Genomic DNA, 20,793 nt, shown 5'->3' on the forward strand with positions numbered 1-20,793 from the left:
GTGCACACTACCACTTATGCCAGCGAAATTTGTGTCACTCAGGGAGGTGTTTTTTTCACACGTGATCCGGTTGGAGAGCCACTGAGTGGAGGTCAACCGACTTCTCATGCACTCAGTTGAGGCGATGAACAGTTGCAAGGACTTTCTGAACAGCTTGGTCCACTCGAGGTAGAAACCCAGAGCCCATCACACATCGAGCGTGTGGAGACGGCGCTCCTCACTGGATGGGTGGGGCTTGAGGCAGAGAACTGGCAGAAAAATGTCCTAATCCATGTGATAGGCGGAGATCACCTTCAGGAGGAGCGCAGGGTGTGGGTGTCCTTATGAAAAAACTGTGTATGGAGGCTTGGAGGTCAGGGCCCTGAGCTCCGAGACCCACCTGGTCAACATGATAGCAACCAGGAAGGCCACCTTCCATGAGAGGTGGGACCAGGAGCACGTGGCTAGTGGTTCAAACGGGAGCACCGTGAGACAGGCCAATACCAGGTTCAGGTCCCACTGTGGGACTGAGGGCCTAGCATATGGAAACAGACAGTCCAACCCCTTGAGGAACCGCCCAGTCATAGCATGGGAGAATACCGTGAGACCCTGCACCAAAGGATGGAAGGCTGATATAGCCGCCAGGTGCACCTTGACTGATGAGGGCGCCAGGCCCTGAGCTCTAAGGTGGAGAAGGTAGTCAAGGATAAGCTGGATCGGGGCAGCCACCGGGGAAACACCCTGTTCATCCACCCATCTGGAGAACCAGGACCACTTTGCCAAGTAGGCACAGAGAGTGGAGGGCCGCCTACTTTCTAGGAGGATGCGTTGAACCCCTTCTGAACATGTCCTTTCCTCCCTACCTAACCATTGAGCAACCACGCCGTGAGGTGGAGAGCCACTAGGCTGGGGTGGAGAAGGTGGCCCCAGTCCTGGGAGAGCAGGTCCGCGCAGAACAGCAACAGCCATGGCGGAGCAACCGCCAGGCCCATGAGGGTCCCATACCAATATTGCCTGGGCCATGCCAGGGCAATCAGTAGGACCCGGGCCTTTCCCGTCTTTACTTTTTCCACGACCTTGCTGATCAGTGGGAATGGGGGGAAGGCATAGAGAAACTGGCCTGACCAGGACAGGAGGAAAGCACGGAGATAGCACCCTTTCCCAGTTCCCCCTGGAGCAGAACCGGGAACAGCGCTGGTTCTGCCGAGTCATGAACAGGTCCACCTGGGGAGTCCCCCACACTTGGAAAAGACTGTGAGCCACTTCCGGATGGAGAGACCACTCGTGCTGAGAGAAGTCCCTGCTCAAGCAATCCGCCCGCACGTTCCAGGCGCCCGGTAGATGGAAGGCCTTTAGGCAGATGTCGTGGGCTATACAGAAATCCCATAGCCTGAGGGCTTCGCTGCAGAGGAATGGGCTCCGCCTTGCCTGTTGATACAGAACATCAAGGCTGTGTTGTCTGTGAGGACCCTGACCACCCTGTCCTCCAGGTGCAAGCAGAAGGCCACGCATGCCAGCCATACCACCCGGAGTTCCTTGACTTTTAGGTGTAGGGTCAGATCTTGATCCAACCACAGACCTTGGGTCTGAATGTTCCCCACATGGGCCCCCCAACCCAGGTTCGATGCATCGGACACCAATTCCAGAGACAAGGCCCTGTCCCTGAATGGGACCCCTTGGAGCATGTTGCTTGGGGCAGACCACCACTGTACGGAGGCAATCACCAAGTCGGCTATGGTGAGGACTTTGTCCATCCTGTCCCTGGCCTGGGAGAACTCCAAGGCCAACCAGAGGTGGAGGGGCCTCATCTGGAGTCTGGCGTGACGGACCACATACGTGCACACCGACATGTGACCCAAGAGCTGGAGGCACACTCTGGCTGTTGTCACTGGGAACCTTGTGACCATGTCAATGAGCCCCTTCAGGGTCTCGAACCTCTCCGGTGGGAGGGAGGCTCTGGCCAACGAGGCATCCAAGAGCACCCCGATAAACTCTAAGCACTGAACCGGAACTAACGTGGACTTGGTGTTCATAGAATATCAGGGTTGGAAGGGACTTCAGGAGGTCATTTAGTCCAACCCCCTGCTCAAAGCAGGGCCAATCCCCAATTTCTGCCCCAGATCCCTAAATGGCTCCCTCAAGGATTGAACTCACAACCCTGGGTTTAGCAGGCCAATGCTCAAACCACTGAGCTATTCCTCCCCCTTCATCCACTTCATAGTCCATTATAGTCCACTTTATAGTCCATTCATCCAGCCCATACTACTTTAACTCGCTGGCAAGAATACTGTGGGAGACCGTATCCAAAGCTTTGCTAAAGTCAAGGAACACTTCCACTGCTTTCCCCTCATCCACAGAGCCCGTTATCTTGTCATTGAAGGCAATCAGGTTAGTCAGGCATGACTTGCCCTTGGTGAATCCATGCTGACTGTTCCTGATCACTTTCCTCTCTTCTAAGTGCTTCAGAATTGATTCCTTGAGGACCTGCTCCATGATTTTTCCAGGGACTGAGGTGAGGCTGACTGGCCTGTAGTTCCCCAGAGCCTCCTCCTTCCCTTTTTTAAAGATGGGCACTACATTAGCCTTTTTCCAGTCATCTGGGATTTCCCCCAATCGCCATGAGTTTTCAAAGATAACGGCCAACGGCTCTGCAATCACATTCGCCAACTCCTTTAGCACCCTCGGATGCAGCGCATCCGGCCCCATGGACTTGTGCTCATCCAGCTTTTTTAAATAGTCCTGAACTACTACTTTCTCCACAGAGGGCTGGTCACCTCCTCCCCATGCTGTGCTGCCCAGTGCAGCAGTCTGGGAGCTGACCTTGTTCGAGAAGACAGAGGCAAAAAAAGCATTGAGTACATTAGCTTTTTCCACATCCTCTCTCACTAGTTTACCTCCCTCATTCAGTAAGGGGTCCACACTTTCCTTGACTTTCTTCAGGTATGTTAGCAACAAGAAGAACCCTTTCTTGTTACTTTTAATATCTGTTGCTAGCTGTAACTCTAAGTGTGATTTGGCCTTCCTGATTTCACTCCTGCATGCCTGAGCAATACTTTTATACTCATCCCTGGTCATTTGTCCAATCTTCCACTTCTTGTAAGCTTCTTTTTTGTGTTTAAGATCAGCAAGGATTTCACTGTTAAGCCAAGCTGGTCGTCTGCCATATTTACTATTCTTTCTGCGCATCGGGATGGTTTGTCCCTGTAACCTCAATAAGACTTCTTTAAAATACAGCCAGCTCTCCTGGACTTCTTTCCTCCTCATGTTATTCTCCCAGGGGATCTTGCCCATCAGTTCCCTGAGGGAAGTCAAAGTCTGCTTTTCTGAAGTCCAGGGTCCGTATTCTCCTTCCTTGTGTCAGGATCCTGAACTCAACCATCTCATGGTCACTGCCTCCCAGGTTCCCATCCACTTTTGCTTCCCCTATTAATTCTTCCCAGTTTGTGAGCACAGGTCAAGAAGAGCTCCGCCCCTTGTTGGTTCCTCCAGCACTTGCACCAGGAAATATTTACCAACAGGCCCAAAGCGGTGCATGTGGACAGGAGGAGCGTCACGTGATCCCTCACCTGCAACCGGGAGCTGCCCTTGACCACCCAATCATCCAGATAGGGACAAATCCGGACCCCCACCCCAGCACCTGAGGTAGGCCGCTACCACCAACATACATTTTGTAAATACTCTGGGGGCAGTGGACAGGCCAAACAGGAGGATCATAAATTGGTAGTGATTCTGCCCCACCACAAAATGGAGGAAGCGTCTGTGCCCCTCAAATATATGAAATGTGGAAATACACGTCCTGCAGATCGAGGGCAGCATACCAGTCCCCAGGATCCAGGGAGGGGATAATGGAGGCCAGGGAGACCATGCAGAACTTGAGCTGCACCATGTACTGGTTCAGACCTCGCAGGTCCAGGACGGCCCTGAGCCCGCCTTTGGGATAAGGAAATAGTAGAAGTAGAACCCCTTGCCTTTGAACTTCCCAGGCACCACTTCCATGGCTCCTAGGCCCAGGAGCCGCCCCACCACCTGCTTGAGCAGAGCTTCGTGAGAGGGTTCCTTCAGGAGGGACGGGGGATGGTTGGGTGGGGGGGGGGGAAGTAAACTGGAGGGTGTAGCCCTAGTAGATTGTGTTGAGGACCCATTGGTCCGAGGTCAGCCGCGACCACTCCGGGAGGAATGCACACAACTGATTGGAGAAGGGGAGCTTTATTGAAGGTGGATCCCTGATGAAGACTGGCAGGGCGCCCCCGAGCATTCCGTCAAAAACGCCTTGGAGTACCCATGTTGGGGAGCAGAGCGAGACTGCCTCTGAGGGCGCCTTTTATAGTCCCGTGACTTCTTATAGGCAGCCTCATATTTCAGGTGGGTGGCCTGAGCAGGAGTCTGCTGTGGCTTGAACTTAGATTTAGCCAGAGCATAGAGACCCAGAGTCTGGAGGGTCATGCGGGAGTCCTTCATGCCATGCAGCTTTGTATCCGTTTGTTCCGCAAACAGAGCTTTGGCATCAAATGGGAGATCCTGCATGGCAGTCTGCGCCTCACTGGATAGCCCGGAGAGCTGGAGCCATGACGCCCTTCTCATGGGCACCATGGAGGAGCTTCCAGCACCGGTGCACATGGCGAGCACGCACACCTATTGTGGAATACACATGAGCAATCACTCGAAGAAGTACAGTTTTCTCTTATTTACGCGCTTTCAAGTTTTTGGACTGGTGGACCGTGTCCTGATGCAGCATTTTCTGTTACTAAACAAGTTGTTTGTCTGTTAACTTCCTAGTCTTTTTATACAGGTTTGGTGTACCTAGGTGGGTAGCTAGAGGAGTTGCACCTACCTGAGAATTAGAGGAAGAAACTGGCTGCTGAGGCTGCTCCTGGGTGGACTGACCAGCTGAATGTTATATTGTCACTGCAAAATACAGCATGTTACCCACCTGATGCATTTTTTTTTTCATCTAGTCTGACAGTGTTGCCTAGTGCAGAGAGCACTGGACTGGGACTCAGGAGTCGCGGCTTCTATTCCCAGCTTGGTCACTAGCTTGCTGGGGGACTTTGGACAAGTCACTTCACCTCCTTGTATCTCAGTTTCTCCTTCTTCAAGAGGTTACTCGTGCAGGAATTCTGCACCCAAAATAATAAAAATTCTGCATATATTTTAAAATTCTGCAAATATTATTTATCAAAATAACACTATGTAATCATGCCAGTTTCAATTATTTTGGTACTTTATTTCAAAATGCCTGTCAGCAAGTATGTCTAACAATATAGAGACACAAAATTTCCCCCAGGAGTTAAAGAAATACCTATGATAACCCAGTTCCTTTTTCTCTGCCCCCTCCCAGAGCCCAGTTGGGTGGTGAGGGGAGGGCAGACACCCACAATCCCGCCCCCAGACCCCAGTCACGGACCCCCCCAGCCAATACACCCAAACCTGCTACCCCTCAGAGCCCAGCCATGGGGCCCTCCCTAACCCAGATACCTGTGCCCCTCCCAGAGCCCAGCCATGCCCCCTGCCGAGACAGCCGCCCATCTACCCCTCTGAGCCCAGGAATCCAGAGGGAGAAAGAGCCTGTTGCTTGGTCCCAGGATTGTGTGGAGTTTCCTGCATGTTACCATCTCTTTCCCTCAGGGCATGCGGAGAACTGCAGCTCCCAGGAACTCTCCCCATCCCCCTGGCAGTGTCATCTATATGCGAGCTGGGCTCTGCTGGGTCCAGCAGCCCCTAATGGCAGCGAGAAGCACATTTCTGTGGGGGAAAAGGACATTCTGCGCCCAAAACATTGATTTCTACAAAATTCTGCATTGCACAGTGGTGCAGAATTCCCCCAGGAGTAAAGATGTGGATAGAGATGCTTACCTTCTTTGTGAAGCACTTTAAGATCTACCGATGAAAAGCACTATATAAGAGCTAGGTATTACTTATAAAAATGAATCATTAACCAGACAAATGCTAACTATGTATAAATGACATTGCAGCAGCTGTCACATACAGTAGAACCTCAGAGTTACATAAATCAGATTTATGACCTGACCAGTCAACCACTGTATGCAATCCACTGGAAACCAAAGTATGCAATCATCCAGCAGCAGAGCCAAAAAAACCAAATACAGTACAATACTGTGTTAAACGTAAACTACTAAAAAAAGAAAGATAAGAAAACTTTCTGTGCTTGTTTCATTTAAATTAATTTGGTAAAAGCAGCATTTTTCTTCTGCACAGCTGTATTCAAAGCTGTATTAAGTCAATGTTCAGTTGTAAACTTTTGAAAGAACCATAACGTTTTGTTCAGCGTTACGGACAACCTCCATTCCCGAGATGTTCATAACTCTAAGGTTCTATTGTACAGGGCAATGAATGAAACACACACACACACTATTTCAGATTTATTGCAAAAGGAGTCCAAAAAAAGTGAGATGCTACAGTGAATTTTAAAAATGGCATTGTTATTCTCTGTATCAACCAATTTTTCACCAAACCACCAAAACCTGCCACTTAAAAAATGAAGCTTAGAACAAATTTTCTTTTGCCATTTTTGTATGACTTTTGCAAAATAAAGGTTTTTAACTCCTGTTAAACTGAGCTCTTTTCCCCAACCTTAACTATGCTGTCATGACCAGCTCCATCATGTGACCTCTAGTATCTGTTAAGTCTGTCCACTGACTGATGTCATAGTCCAATATTCAGGTAATTAGTCATCTTCAACCACTGAAGTTAATGAAAATAGGTCTTCACCATCAATGTAGGATCAGGTATTTGCCTGTGTAGCTTATCCAGATATTTATCTAAACACAGCAAAGTACCAGTATTCATATAGAAGAGGGTCTGAAAAGGTTCTTCTATTTGACATTTTTAAAAAAAGAATCACTGTTTTAAAAAGTCCTTTTAATTCAATCTATTGCAAGCCCCTCTGAAAGAGCATTAGTTGGTATATCAATCTCTATGAAGCCTGACAATACTTAAGCTTAAAATGTCTACCAAAGAATTTACTAACAAAGTAATGAGACAATCTCTGCTAAAGTGAAATTCATTTGAATTAAGGTGGCTGTGATTATGTTGGTTTCTTTGCAGTTGTTTAGAGTACAAAAATCTACCAAAGAATTTTAAAAGAAACATGCAAATATACCTGATCAAGAGACTGAACTGCACATGTGAACTCTCTGGAATAAGTATTAATCTAAAATGTTGGAGAAATGAATAACTGATGGATTGTAGGTAGTACATAAAAACATTCAGTATTAAGGGGTTCAAACACAGCCTAAATTAGAAGTAACTAAAAGTGAACATCCCGTAGCTGCTTGATGGCTTAAGTGAAATTACTGTTTCAATACCTAACGGAGAGATGTCCACATCACAAAAATATCATGCATTGGAATTCTGATTGTCTCACACTAGAATAACCAAGAAGTGAAATGACAGTGTCTAAACTGATTACTAGAAACAGTCCCACCAGGTCAGAAATAAAGCATACTGGCAAGCTTACATTGCAGCTACCCAGGCTAGTACCAGTTTTACACATACAGCTAATTCACATATTAAAAAGCTGAACAGTGCAGTGCATTTGTCTTTCAGCCACTGAAGACATCCTTTGGGAAATGTCCTTGTATGCACTGAAGCTGATATGGTTTCCATTCCACCCACATCTGGCTTTCTTGGGAACTAAATTGAGTGCAACCTGCCTGCGTTAACCAGTGACCCTGAACAGAAATAGTCCTGGCAGAAGCCAGAATTACGACACAGAGTGGAACCAGTCCAAATATAAGCCCAGAACAAACCCACCATTTCAAGTTAGTGAGAGTGTAACCAGACAGAATGGAAAAACTATTCCCAGTTTGAGATAAGCATATGCCACAAGCACAAAGACAACTCTACTGCCATCTAAATACCCTTCTGCAAAGACTACAAGGAGCTCTACACAGCAGCTGGAAGGATACTGCAACTTCCAAAACTTGCCACTGGATCATCTTGAGATCATACCATAAAGTTATCTATATGGCTGTTGAGATCACTACTGGAAGAATCAGACAAAGGATAAAAGCCAGAGAAGAAGCTATCAGTCCTTAGTTTATGATAAAGAATATTTACAGGACCAAAGGAAAAACTGTGTTTAATGTATAAAATATACAAACTAAATATTTAATACAGATTTTCTCTACGTTCAGAATTACCTAAAGTAGTGTTTCTACTGTGGCTATACTAAATACAGACCACAAAATACTCATCAGTCTGAGAAACTTATCTGTAATTTTTATAATGAATATGTTACTTGTTTTATACATTGAGAAAATTAAGCACTTTCAATGTAATAGACAAAATGGGTACTCTTCAGCCTATAGCAGGAGTCCAGGGCTGGCCTAACCATGAGGCAAACTGAGGTGGCCACCTCAGGTGCCAGACTTTGGGGGGGGGGGGGGCCACTAAGACCCAGAGTGTAGTAAATTGTGTCTGCTGCTGATGTATCTGTATTCTCTCTGCTCTAGATGCACAGAGATGGTGGAGTGCTGTGCTGGAGGAAGGAGGGCACAAGAGACATAAGAGGCAAGCAAGAGAAAAGGTGAGAGGGAACAACAGAAAGCAGCAGGAGCTGCAGAGAGAGAGAGGAGGAGGAGCCTCTTAAGTACCTCTCTAGCACCCCCAGGACCCTGGACTGATTAACATCAGCTGCTCAGGGAGCTTCGTTTCCTGCTGCTTCCTTGAACCCAACTGAGGAGAACAGGCAGTCAACTGAAGGAGTAGGACCCAGGTAGGCCCTTAAGATGCTGATATCTTCCCTCACTCAGGCCCTGCTATCTTATTTGTCCCCTTCAACTGAGTGTTGAGAGCCACTATAGCTGACACAGAACAGCAGTCATGAGTGAAAGAAGAAAACGCCCCTCTGGCGCAGCATTCAGAAAAAGAAAGAAAGCAAAAAAGCTTTTCTATCTAAGCAGGAAGGAGCTCTCCTGAGATACATAGACACAAACGGTGAGCCTTCCGGCCCCAGGGAGGATGTGAGTAGTGAGGAAATGCCTGACCTTCCAGTTAGTCAGAGTGCAGGTGACCTGGCAGCTACTGCAGCATCCATATCTCCATCTCAAATGGATGTAACCATGCACATTCCTGAAGAAAAGTGTAGATCAGAGAAGAGTGTGGTGGAGGTGCAAGAAACAGCTACTGCTGAGTTTAGTTCCTTAAGTCTAAATGATCCAGGACTGTGGACCCACTTGAGCAGTAGCCTGAGGGACTTCCTTGTTCTGCATGGGCCACAGCAAATGAAAAACTTTGAGTTGCTCAAAGACAATGAAAATAGAAGTTTCCATCCAACACATTACTGGTGTGAAATCCCCAATGGTGACAAAGTGGAGAGGCCATGGCTTATGTACTCAAAAACCCAAAATGCTACATACTGTTTTTGTTGCAAACTCTTCCAGTCTAATGTTCCAGCCACATTTGGGTTCTACAGGAACAAAGGACTGGAAAAATCTGGCTAGAAATCTGGCAAGCCATGTGAAGGCAGCAAATCACCAGAGAGCATTCCATATGTGGAAAGATGAGACTAAGGTTAAAGGCCACCATAGATGATCAGCATCAAGAGAAGATTGCATCAGAGTCTCTTTACTGGCAAAATGTTCTGAAAAGGCTCATTGCCATTGTGAGAATGCTTGCTACCCAAAGCCTAGCACTGTGTGGCACTTCAGATCAGCTGTATGTACCAAACAATGGAAAATTCCTTAAAATTATGGAGCTGATAGCTGAGTTTGATGCTGTATTCCAGGAGCATCTAAGAAGCATCTAAGAGTCACTACCCAAGAAATGTACACACACCGCTACCTTGGAAAAACAATTCAAAATGAGATCATACAGTTACTAGAAACAAATATCAAACTGAAGATTGTGGCAGATTTGAAGTCAGCAAATTACTACTCTGCTATTCTGGACGGGAAGAAGGAGGATCCTGGGAACTACAGGCCAGTCAGCCTCACCTCAGTCCCTGGAAAAATCATGGAGCAGGTCCTCAAAGAATCAATCCTGATGCACTTGCATGAGAGGAAAGTGATCAGGAACAGTCAGCATGGATTCACCAAGGGAAGGTCATGCCTGACTAATCTAATCGCCTTCTATGATGAGATTACTGGTTCTGTGGATGAAGGGAAAGCAGTGGATATATTGTTTCTTGACTTTAGCAAAGCTTTTGACACGGTCTCCCACAGTATTCTTGTCAGCAAGTTAAGGAAGTATGGGCTGGATGAATGCACTATAAGGTGGGTAGAAAGCTGGCTAGATTGTCGGGCTCAACGGGTAGTGATCAATGGCTCCATGTCTAGTTGGCAGCTGGTATCAAGTGGAGTGCCCCAAGGGTCGGTCCTCAGGCCGGTTTTGTTCAATATCTTCATAAATGATCTGGAGGATGGTGTGGATTGCACTCTCAGCAAATTTGCAGATGATACTAAACTGGGAGGAGTGGTAGATACGCTGGAGGGGAGGGATAGGATACAGAAGGACCTAGACAAATTGGAGGATTGGGCCAAAAGAAATCTGATGAGGTTCAATAAGGATAAGTGCAGGGACCTGCACTTAGGATGGAAGAATCCAATGCACCGCTACAGACTAGGGACCGAATGGCTAGGCAGCAGTTCTGCGGAAAAGGACCTAGGGGGTGACAGTGGACGAGAAGCTGGATATGAGTCAGCAGTGTGCCCTTGTTGCCAAGAAGGCCAATGGCATTTTGGGATGTATAAGTAGGGGCACTGCCAGCAGATCGAGGGACGTGATCGTTCCCCTCTATTCGACATTGGTGAGGCCTCATCTGGAGTACTGTGTCCAGTTTTGGGCCCCACACTACAAGACGGATGTGGATAAATTGGAGAGAGTCCAGCGAAGGGCAACAAAAATGATTAGGGGTCTAGAACACATGACTTATGAGGAGAGGCTGAGGGAGCTGGGATTGTTTAGCCTGCAGAAGAGAAGAATGAGGGGGGATTTGATAGCTGCTTTCAACTACCTGAAAGGGGGTTCCAAAGAGGATGGCTCTAGACTGTTCTCAATGGTAGCAGATGACAGAACGAGGAGTAATGGTCTCAAGTTGCAGTGGGGGAGGTTTAGATTGGATATTAGGAAAAACTTTTTCACTAGGAGGGTGGTGAAACACTGGAATGCGTTACCTAGGGAGGTGGTAGAATCTCCTTCCTTAGAGGTTTTTAAGGTCAGGCTTGACAAAGCCCTGGCTGGGATGATTTAACTGGGAATTGGTCCTGCTTCAAGCAGGGGGTTGGACTAGATGACCTTCTGGGGTCCCTTCCAACCCTGATATTCTATGATTCTATGACTGCACACCTGACATCAGCCATACGAAACAAATGACTTTAATGGTGCGTTTTGTAACGGAACCTAGTGAAAATGTCCCTGCAATTGGTGACTGTCAGAGAGCATTTTCTAGAATTTATTGACATTGATGATACTACAGGAGCTGATATGACAAATGTGCTTCTTAAAAAGCTGGAAGAGACGGGAATTGCGATAGCTGACATGCGAGGTCAGGGCTACGATAATGGTACCAACATGAGGGGAAAGAACAGAGGAGCGCAGATACGGATCCGAGAGTTAAACCCTCAAGCTTTTTTTGTCCCATGCAGTTCTCATTCATTGAGCTTGGTAGTCAGTGATGCAGCATCACCTTCTAGTGAGGCTGCTGAATATTTTTTAATGTAATTCAAAGCATCTATGTATTTTTCTCTGCATCAACTCATTGATGGCAAATTTTGAAGCAACATCTGTGAACATCACGTGATACTGAAACCACTGAGTGCCACACAATGGGAATGTCGAGTGGAGACAATAAAGCCTATCAAACACCAAATTGGGAAGATGGATAATGCCACAGTTGCCATTATGGAGGATAACACTATGACAGGAATAGTTCGTGGGAGAACAGTGGCAGAGGGAAATGGAATCACCAGAAACATACATAACTTCAAATTTCTGCCTGGCTTAGTGTTGTGGCATGACATACTGTTTGAAATAAATGTTGTAAGCAAGAGACTCCAAGGTGTTGACCTTAATATATTTGGAGCAATAAAACAACTGGACAAAGCAAAGTCATATAGTCTTACCAGTCAGATGAGGGATTTCAAAACATTCTGAAGAATGCACAGAAGTTGGCAGAGGAACTTCACACTGAAGCTATTTTCCCACCCATTCAAGAATACAAGAGGCACCGAAGACTACGACATTTTGGTTACGAGGCACGGGATAATCCCATAAGAGACCCCAAACAACAATTCAAAGTTGAATTCTTTAACCAGGTGCTAGATTGTGCAATACAGTCAGTTGAAGAATGTTTCATGTAGCCCAAGGAACACAGCAGTATATTTGGGATGTTGTATGATATTCCAAAACTCCTCACTATACTTGAAGACCTACACCAGCAATGCAGGGCACTAGAAACAGTGTTGACACATGATGACATGCGCGATATTAATTCGAGTGATTTAGATGATGAACTGAAAGCCCTTTCAAGACACATTTCAGCAGGATCAACTCCAAAAGCTGTTCTGGAATATATGTGCACAAATAAGATGACCACGCTCTTTCCAAATGCTTTTGTTGTTCTGCACATACTTCTAACACTTCCTGTAACAGTTGCCAGTGGAGAACACAACTTCTCCAAGCTAAAGTTAATAAAAACACATCTACACTCCACAATGACACAAGAGAGGCTTGTTGGCCTTGCAACCATCTCAATAGAGCATGAGCTGGCCCATTCTGTGGACCTTCAGCAGGAAGCAGTTCAAATCTTTGCAACCAAGAAGGCAAGGAAGGCACCACTTTGATTATTCAAACAGATAAAAGTGCCAGTGTTTACTATGCAGATAAGAAAAGTTACATTTGCTGTTCAGGAGTTTGAAAGTTAAGTGTTAGTTAACATTTTTGAACAAGGCATTTTAAGTTGTTACTTCTCCTTTATTGGGGTAGGTAGCAGAGCAGTACCATGAGAAGAGTAGAACAGGAAGAAGGCAGAATTGAGACCTTTCAAAGTTTTGGTCCAAGTGAGGGGGTATGGAGGCGTCATTGGAGCTCCCCACCTCAGGTGCCAAAATGTTGTGGGCCGGCCCTGCAGGAGTCTATGTTAGTATTACATAAAAAAAATTACATAAAATATGTAGATTGCAAAGTCAAGCACTAAAAATTAGGAAATGCCAGATTTAAGCTGCCTGTGCACTACTGTATATATTAATTCTATCTCCACATCCATCCATCCTCTCAAACTTTTGAGAAGTGTGATGAAGTTAATGCCTATCTTTTTGTGTTATATGCCTTATGCTTATAAGTTCAAAATACTTATGCTTCCAGGTGGAAGTTTGCATTGCAAGTGCTCTAAACGCAAATAATAGAGCATGTGATCCACTACCTATGGTGATTTCCAGGTCCCTCAACCATGGTTTCCCGAACATGCCAGTGGTTCGGGTGATAGGTGTTGGCATTGACCTCAGAATCTGCAAGCCCAGGGCGACTACCACCAGCAGCAGTAAGGTAAGGGGGTGTGGGCTTCTTGTGTTTTCTCGTGGCTGCAAGCACCCCTCTTCCTGGAGCCGCCTCAGACAAAGACCACAATTTGGGAGGCCTAACACTGGTCCCTGGTCTCAAAGCACCATCCATATTGCTGAGGGGAAGAGACATTGTCCACCTGCGCTCCCAACACTGATTTCCCACGAGTTCCAGCCTAAGTTCCCTGCAAGCTGCATGGCCACGCAGCAATCTATTTAGTGGCATGCAGGCACTCAGGGAACCCATCCGGGGACCTGCTGCGGCCAGGGGAGGGGCACCCCTCCCCAGGCTCCAACCTAGCCCGGCCCCTAACCTGCCACAGCCAGGGCAGCTCCCCGGCCCTAACTATGCTGCAGCCTGGATCCAGTCGCAACTGGGGCAGCCGCGGGTGGCCAGACCCAGACCCAGCCAGCCTGGACCCAGACGCAGTGCCCCTCCCTGGACCCAGCTCCGGCCCGGATCTGCTGGGGCCAGGGAAGGAGCGCCTATCCTGCGGCCCCAGCCCCGGAGCTGCCGCAGCAGGGAGAGGCACCTCTCCCCCACAGCCAAGGTGCTGATGCAGGCAGAGAGAGCTGGGGGGAGTCCTCTCTCCCCGTCATAGCCTCGGAGCACCCTCCTGCACCGCAAACCCCATCCCTGGCCCCATCCCAGAGCCCACACTTCCAGTCGAAGCCCTCCCCTCCCCTCCACCCCAACCCTCATCCCCAGCCCCACCCCAGAGCCCGCATCCCCACCACATTACTTTTGTTATGTGCACCGATATGAAGGTGAGGCATCACACATCACCTCCACCTTGGTGCACATAACAAAATTCATTCCACACATGGGTGGGAAAAATTAGAGGGAACACTGGTTGCAGCACAAGGCCTGTTGCCCATGCCTCCGGGCCATACTCACCATAACTGGAACAGCAAACCGGTTCATTGAATGGCTAGGGATTCTGATTATGTTCTGGCTTGCACTTGAGTGTAATAACGGGAGGAATTTTTAAATAGCAACCTTGTACTAGACCCCGGGTATGCACTGACAATGGTTGCCTTGTGCTTGCATCCTTCAGCACATCCTCCACACTGGCAGACAGGCTGCCGCAGATTAGAAGATGGAAAAAGAGACTCCATGATGACATGTTCAGCAAGATAATGAACACCTCCAGGACAGCTGATATGGAGTTCAGAGCCTGGAGGATTTAATTGTCTGAAAAACTGGACATAGAGAGCAAGAGAGCATCCCAAGAGCACAAGTGTACCACGCAGGATGAGATGCTGCAGATTATGAAGGACCAGACAGACATGTTGAGGCATCTCGTTGAACTTCAAGAAAAACAGCTTGCTAGACTCCCTCTGCAGCCCCCGCAGAACAGCCTGCAAACATCGCCCTATTCCCAATCATTCCCGGAGGTGTGGGGGAAGATGCCGTATCCCTTCCACTCAGCACCAGAGGAGGGTACTAAGAACAAAGCTATTTGAAGAGCTTTGATGGACAAGTCTTCTGTGCTTTCCCAGAAAAGGTGACTTGGTTTTTCCCCTCCCAGTTTTATCATATCATTTGCCCCAGGTTAAATTATTTTCTTGTTCTTTCAGTTTCTTCATGTTTGTGCAATAAAAGTCAATGTTTTGAGAATGAAATACTCTATTTATTCCAAGCATGAGATTTTTGGTGGGAGCGGGAGGTACAGGGAAACTGATGCAACAGAGGGGATGGTATGCGAAGGCACAATGCAAACAAATGGTGCACATTACTGTGGCTCATTACTGAACTGGGTTTTCAAAGCCTCCCAGAGACACAGAGCTCCTCGCTGGGCTCAAAGTTTTATTGCCCTGGTATCTGGCTGCTCAAAATTAGCTGCTACCTCCATGGCCCACCCTTACGGAAACTTCTCTCCCTTTGACTCACAGATAGGAGCACACAGCAGGCTGAGAGAAAAATGGGGATATTGCTTTCACTGAGCTCTAACCTAGTAAGCAGTTTGCCTGCTGTGTGCTCTCTGCCTGCAGTTTGCTTACTAGGTTAGACCTAGTAAATGTCCAGAGCACATTCCACCACCATTCTGCACTTGCTCAGCCTACTGTTGAACCACTCCTTACTGCTGTCCGGGTGGCCAGTGTATGGCTTCACGAGCCATGGGAGCAAGGGGGAGGCTGGGTCTCCCAGGATCACTATAGGCATTTCAACTTCATCAGTGGTTATTCTGTGATCTAGAAAGAAAGTCCCTGATTGTAGCTTTCTTAACAGACCTGTGTTCCTAAAGACGTGCGCATCATGCACCTTTCCTGATCATCCCAAACTGATGTCAGTGAAACACTCCCTGTGATCCAGCAGTGCTTGCAACACCTGTGAAAAGTATTCCTTTTGGTATAGTACTCTTTGGCAAGGTGGTCTGGTGCCAAGATAGGAATGTATGTGATATCTATCACCCCACTGCAGTTAGGGAACCCCATCGCAGTAAAACCACCTATGTTCTGCACGTTGCCTAGAGACACTACCCTTCTTAGCAAAAGTAAATAACTTTGAGTAAGTAAAGTAAGTAAAGTAAAGCCAAGTAAAACAGCCCTGCACACTTGGATCACAAGCGCTCCCATGATGGATTTACCAACTCCAAATTGATTCCCCACTGACTGCTAGCAGTCTGGCATTTCAAGCTTCCACAGAGCAATCACCAATCGCATCTTCACTGTCAGAGCAAGTCTCATTTTAGTGTTGCTGTGCATCAGGTCTGGGGAAAGCTCTGCATACAGTTCCTGGAAAGTGGCCTTCCACATCTGAAAGTTCTGCAGCCACTGCTCATCATCCCATAGCTGCATAACGATGCAATCCCACCAGTCAGTGCTTGTTTCCCAGGACCAGAAATGGCACTCCACTGTGTTCAGCTGCTGCACAACTACCAGCAGCAACCAGAACCTGTTTCATTCTATGGCTTGCAACAGGACTGCTTGAATGACATCGTAAAGTTCCGCGGGGTCCAGGGCTATCAGGCACTGGCATACACACAGCTAAGCCAGGCTTTCGAAAAAAGGCATGAAAAAGTATGGGTTGTTTGCCATTGATATCAGAGTAAGGAGGGAGGGGAGGGAGGAAACTGCATCATGGGAGTTCTAAGCCATGTTCCCATTTCCCCGCCCCCAGACAATGTTTTGGACCCATGAGGCACTGCAAGCCTTTCCCAAAACCCCTTGTGACTAGTTGCACTGTGGGATAGCTATCCAAGGTACACTGCTCTATGCATCAATGCAAGTGGTGCTAGTAAAGATGCATTCCACCAACACGAGTGCGGTGTGAACATGCCCGACCAACTTAACTACTGCAGCAACTGGATGCCAACTTAAATTAAGTTGACCTAACTTTTTAGTGAAGACATGCCCATAGTCTCTGCCAATCTTACCTAGAGGAAAATTCCTTCCCGACCCCAAACATGACAATCAGTTAGACCGTGAGCATGTGGGCAAGACCCAGCACCCAGATATCTGGAAAAGAATTCTCTGTAGAAACACAGATCCCTCCCCATCTAGCATGCCATCACTGCTATTATTTGATACCATATTATAACATATAATTTTATCAATGGATAGAGATAAGAGGCATTGATTAAATTTTAAGAAACTATGTGGAAAATTAAAAGTTATCTATAGTAGTATATAACAGACTCCAACAATCTGAGGAATTGTCATTGCCAAGTGACCATAAATAGTACTGCAAATATTTCAGACATTGTCTATTTCAAATAGAAATGTAATCAGTGAAAAATATATGTACTCATCAATAAAGTTAAGGTCTTTGTTCTATATTAAAGTTACACATTACATTTGCTTAACATAGCAACTGAAAGTGAAAATGTTTAAAGTGAAGCCTAACAAAATACTGAAAGGCCCAAATGACCAATGGGCTTGGTCCACTCTTTATTTGTATTTGCAGACAGCCAGTGTAACACACAAAGCTATCTACAACTAAGGGGAAGGGAATGACCAAGTTCTGATACAGAAGGATGTACAACTGTTTTGTGTTTTACTAATAGTTACTAAAACTACTGGTATTGAGCCAAACAGTAAAATGGCCTAGTAGACAGAGCACTGGACTGGGCCTCAGGATATCTGGGTTTCTATTCCCAGCTCTGCTACTGACTTTCTGGATGATCTTCAGCAAATCACTTCACCTCTCCTTTACCTCCTTTGTGAAGTGCTTTGAAATACTATTATCTAACCACCTTTATTTTGTCATCTTTGGCCTCTTATTTGCTTTAAATTCTATTTTTTTCTAATAAAAGTTATAAATTAAATTTTTTTCTCCAGTTTGTACTTTAGCTAAGGAACAGAGATTTGATCTCAAGAATTGTGAAAAGGAGTACTTGTGGCACCTTAGAGACTAACCAATTTATTTGAGCATGAGCTTTCGTGAGCTACAGCTCACTTCATTGGATGCATACCGTGGAAACTGCAGCAGACTTTATATACACACAGAGATCATAAAACAATGCCTCCTCCCACCCCACTGTCCTGCTGGTAATAGCTTATCTAAAGTGATCATCAAGTTGGGCCATTTCCAGCACAAATCCAGGTTTTGTGCTGGATTTGTGCTGGAAATGGCCCACCTTGATTATCATGCACATTGTAGGGACAGTGGTCACTTTGGATGAGCTATTACCAGCAGGATAGTGAGTTTGTGTGTGTGTTTTTTGGAGGGGGGTGAGAGAACCTGAATTTGTGCAGGAAATGGCCCACCTTGATTATCATGCACATTGTGTAGAGAGTTGTCACTTTGGATGGGCTATTACCAGCAGGAGAGTGAGTTGGGGGGGGGGGGGGGGATGGAGGGTGAGAAAACCTGGATTTGTGCTGGAAATGGCCCAACTTGATGATCACTTTAGATAAGCTATTACCAGCAGGACAGTGGGGTGGGAGGAGGTATTGTTTTATGATCTCGGTGTGTATATAAAGTCTGCTGCAGTTTCCACGGTATGCATCCGATGAAGTGAGCTGTAGCTCACGAAAGCTCATGCTCAAATAAATCGGTTAGTCTCTAAGGTTCCACAAGTACTCCTTTTCTTTTTGCGAATACAGACTAACACAGCTGTTACTCTGAAACCAAGAATTGTGAGTAATTTAGCAGAGATAATAGCTTAACTAAAATTACTTAACCTCAATGTGTTTTATAATGTTTCTTTCTCCGGGATCATGTATTAAAGACTATAACACATAAGGATTTATGGTTGCAAAGGCAAACTCAAATCTGACATTTCCTAACTTTTGTGTGCTGGGTTTTGCAATTTAAATAAAGTTCTTTTAATATAGTTTTTGTATGTAAATTCCAGGATTTTTTTTAAAGTAAAAAATAAATATGTATAATTGTAACCACCGCTACATCAGGTGTTCACAAGGTTGGAACACTGAACCTTAGGCAGGACATCACAGACAGCTACCACTTGTGCTCCAGCACTTACTATGTTAGCTGACGGAGCAGGTGGGCTGCAGGGTGGTAGGTGCATATGGAGCACTACCATGTCCCAGGGTCCAGAAGGGAGGGCTAAGGCGGTCCCATGAGTCTCACTGGCAAGTTCCAGAGACAACAACCAGGTCAGAAGCAAATCTCCCTCAAACTGATCGGAAGGGGTAAGGTGCATTCCTACCGAGATGCTGTCTCTGGACTCCATTCAGAGGCTCTTTTTCATATCACCTTCTGGTGAGGTGTGACAAATCTGAAATGTCTCCCACTATTCCCCTTGGTGCTAAAAGGAGCTCTCCCTAACTTCCACATATTCTCTTCCTGACAGTCCTAGAGGGTCTTTGCTACTCTGCTCCTCCCACAGTCTAATTTTGGGTCCTCCTCCAATAAACCCAGTGCTTCTGCAGTTACTCAGTTTAATTCTGTTATTGCTTGGGAAAGCTGACATTGATCAGGTTCACTGCTGCCAGCAGGATTCTTACCAGCTGTATTAACGTCAAAGGTCCCATCAATTCATTCTGCTGCTGCTTGAGGAAAGTTTCAGAGTAGGTGTTAGTCTGTATTTGCAAAAAGAAAAGGGGGGCTTGTGGCACCTTAGAGACTAACCAATGAAAGCTCATGCTCAAATAAATTGGTTAGTCTCTAAGGTGCCACAAGCCCTCCTTTTCTTTTTGAGGAAAGTTGTGAGCAGCAGCAGCAAATGTGAGTTTAATGCCAGCAAGCAGAGGACTTCAGTTTGATACGATTTACCCACAGAAAGGCAGTGGTGTGTAACAGATGGGAGCAGTAGCTCAGGAGTCAGGAATTTCCTTGTTTTCATCCTGGCTCTGACACAGGCTTGCTGTGACTCTGAGCAAGTCATAACCGCTCTCAGTTCCTGCCATCTGCGGCATGGGCTCATCTCTGCCTCCCATCCAGGATTACCAAACAGCAGGTTGCATTTGTAAACGCTGAGGAAAACCAACAAACTCACAAACCCAGAGGTAAACCACACTTCGAGTCCACGCATTTGCCAGGGCAGCCGAGCACAAGGACATACTGTCTACGCGGTCCAGACCGCGCACTTGCCCAGACAGGCTCACGGGGACACCAGAAGCGACGGAAATGGGCGCTGCTCGTGGGCCACAAGCGGCGGGAACGAGGTGGGACCTGGCCCGACCAAGCCCGCGCCGCCGCGGCGAAGTGACCTGCGAGGCGGGGCGCTGCCGGGACCCGGGACCCCGCGCCGCCGCCGGAGACCGAGGGGCCGCCCGGAACGGCGCGCGGGAGGAGGGAGGCACCGAGGCCGGCCCGGGGGGCCGGGGGGGGCGGGGCCGGCCCGGGGGGGGTCCTGTCCCCCCGCCCAGAGGCGCCGCCGCCGGCGGTTGGGGGGCAGCCCCGGACGGCTGCCGGGGCGTGCGGTGATGCGCGGGGCAGCCCGGCCTCCGCGCAGGGCGGGGTCCCCCGGCTCCGCGCCCCTGCGCGGGGCAACGCAGCGCGGGCGGGAGACCCGCGGGCCGGCCCGGGGCCCCCCACGGCGGCCCGCCCCACTCACCGCAGCCGCAGGTTGGCCATGAACTCAGGCATGGAGACCGAGTCCAGCAGCACGAAGTCCGCCTTGCCGAACTCCGGGCTCTCCAGCTCCGCCATGGCGCCGGGCTCGCGGCGCGGCTCCCGAGCCTCGCCTCAGCCCCGCCGAGCGCCCGCCCCGCCTCACCTGGGGCGCGCGGAGCCGCCAGGAGCGGGCGGGGCCTGCCCGGGGTGGAGCCGGGCGCGCGGCCCCGCCCCGCCTTCCCCGCCAAGAGCCGGCAGCGCCCCCCTGCCGGCCGCGGCTCCGCCCCGGCTCCTGCGCGCCCGGCCGCGGGGCGCTGACCGCGTCCCACG

The 20,793-nt window shown here is 47.9% G+C and overlaps 1 protein-coding gene across 1 annotated transcript in view; it reads right to left on the reverse strand.

The window, feature by feature from the left end:
• Window positions 1-20,559, reverse strand: part of MYO1D (myosin ID) — a 375,367-nt gene extending 354,808 nt beyond the window's left edge. The window contains exon 1 of the mRNA XM_077806564.1: window positions 20,465-20,559. Within this exon, the coding sequence (XP_077662690.1) occupies window positions 20,465-20,559 (95 nt within the window). The remainder of the gene's footprint in view (window positions 1-20,464) is intronic.
• Window positions 20,560-20,793: the final 234 nt, after the last annotated feature.

This window comes from Eretmochelys imbricata, chromosome 27 (assembly GCF_965152235.1).
Source record: "Eretmochelys imbricata isolate rEreImb1 chromosome 27, rEreImb1.hap1, whole genome shotgun sequence".
In the NCBI taxonomy this organism is placed as follows: domain Eukaryota; kingdom Metazoa; phylum Chordata; order Testudines; family Cheloniidae; genus Eretmochelys; species Eretmochelys imbricata.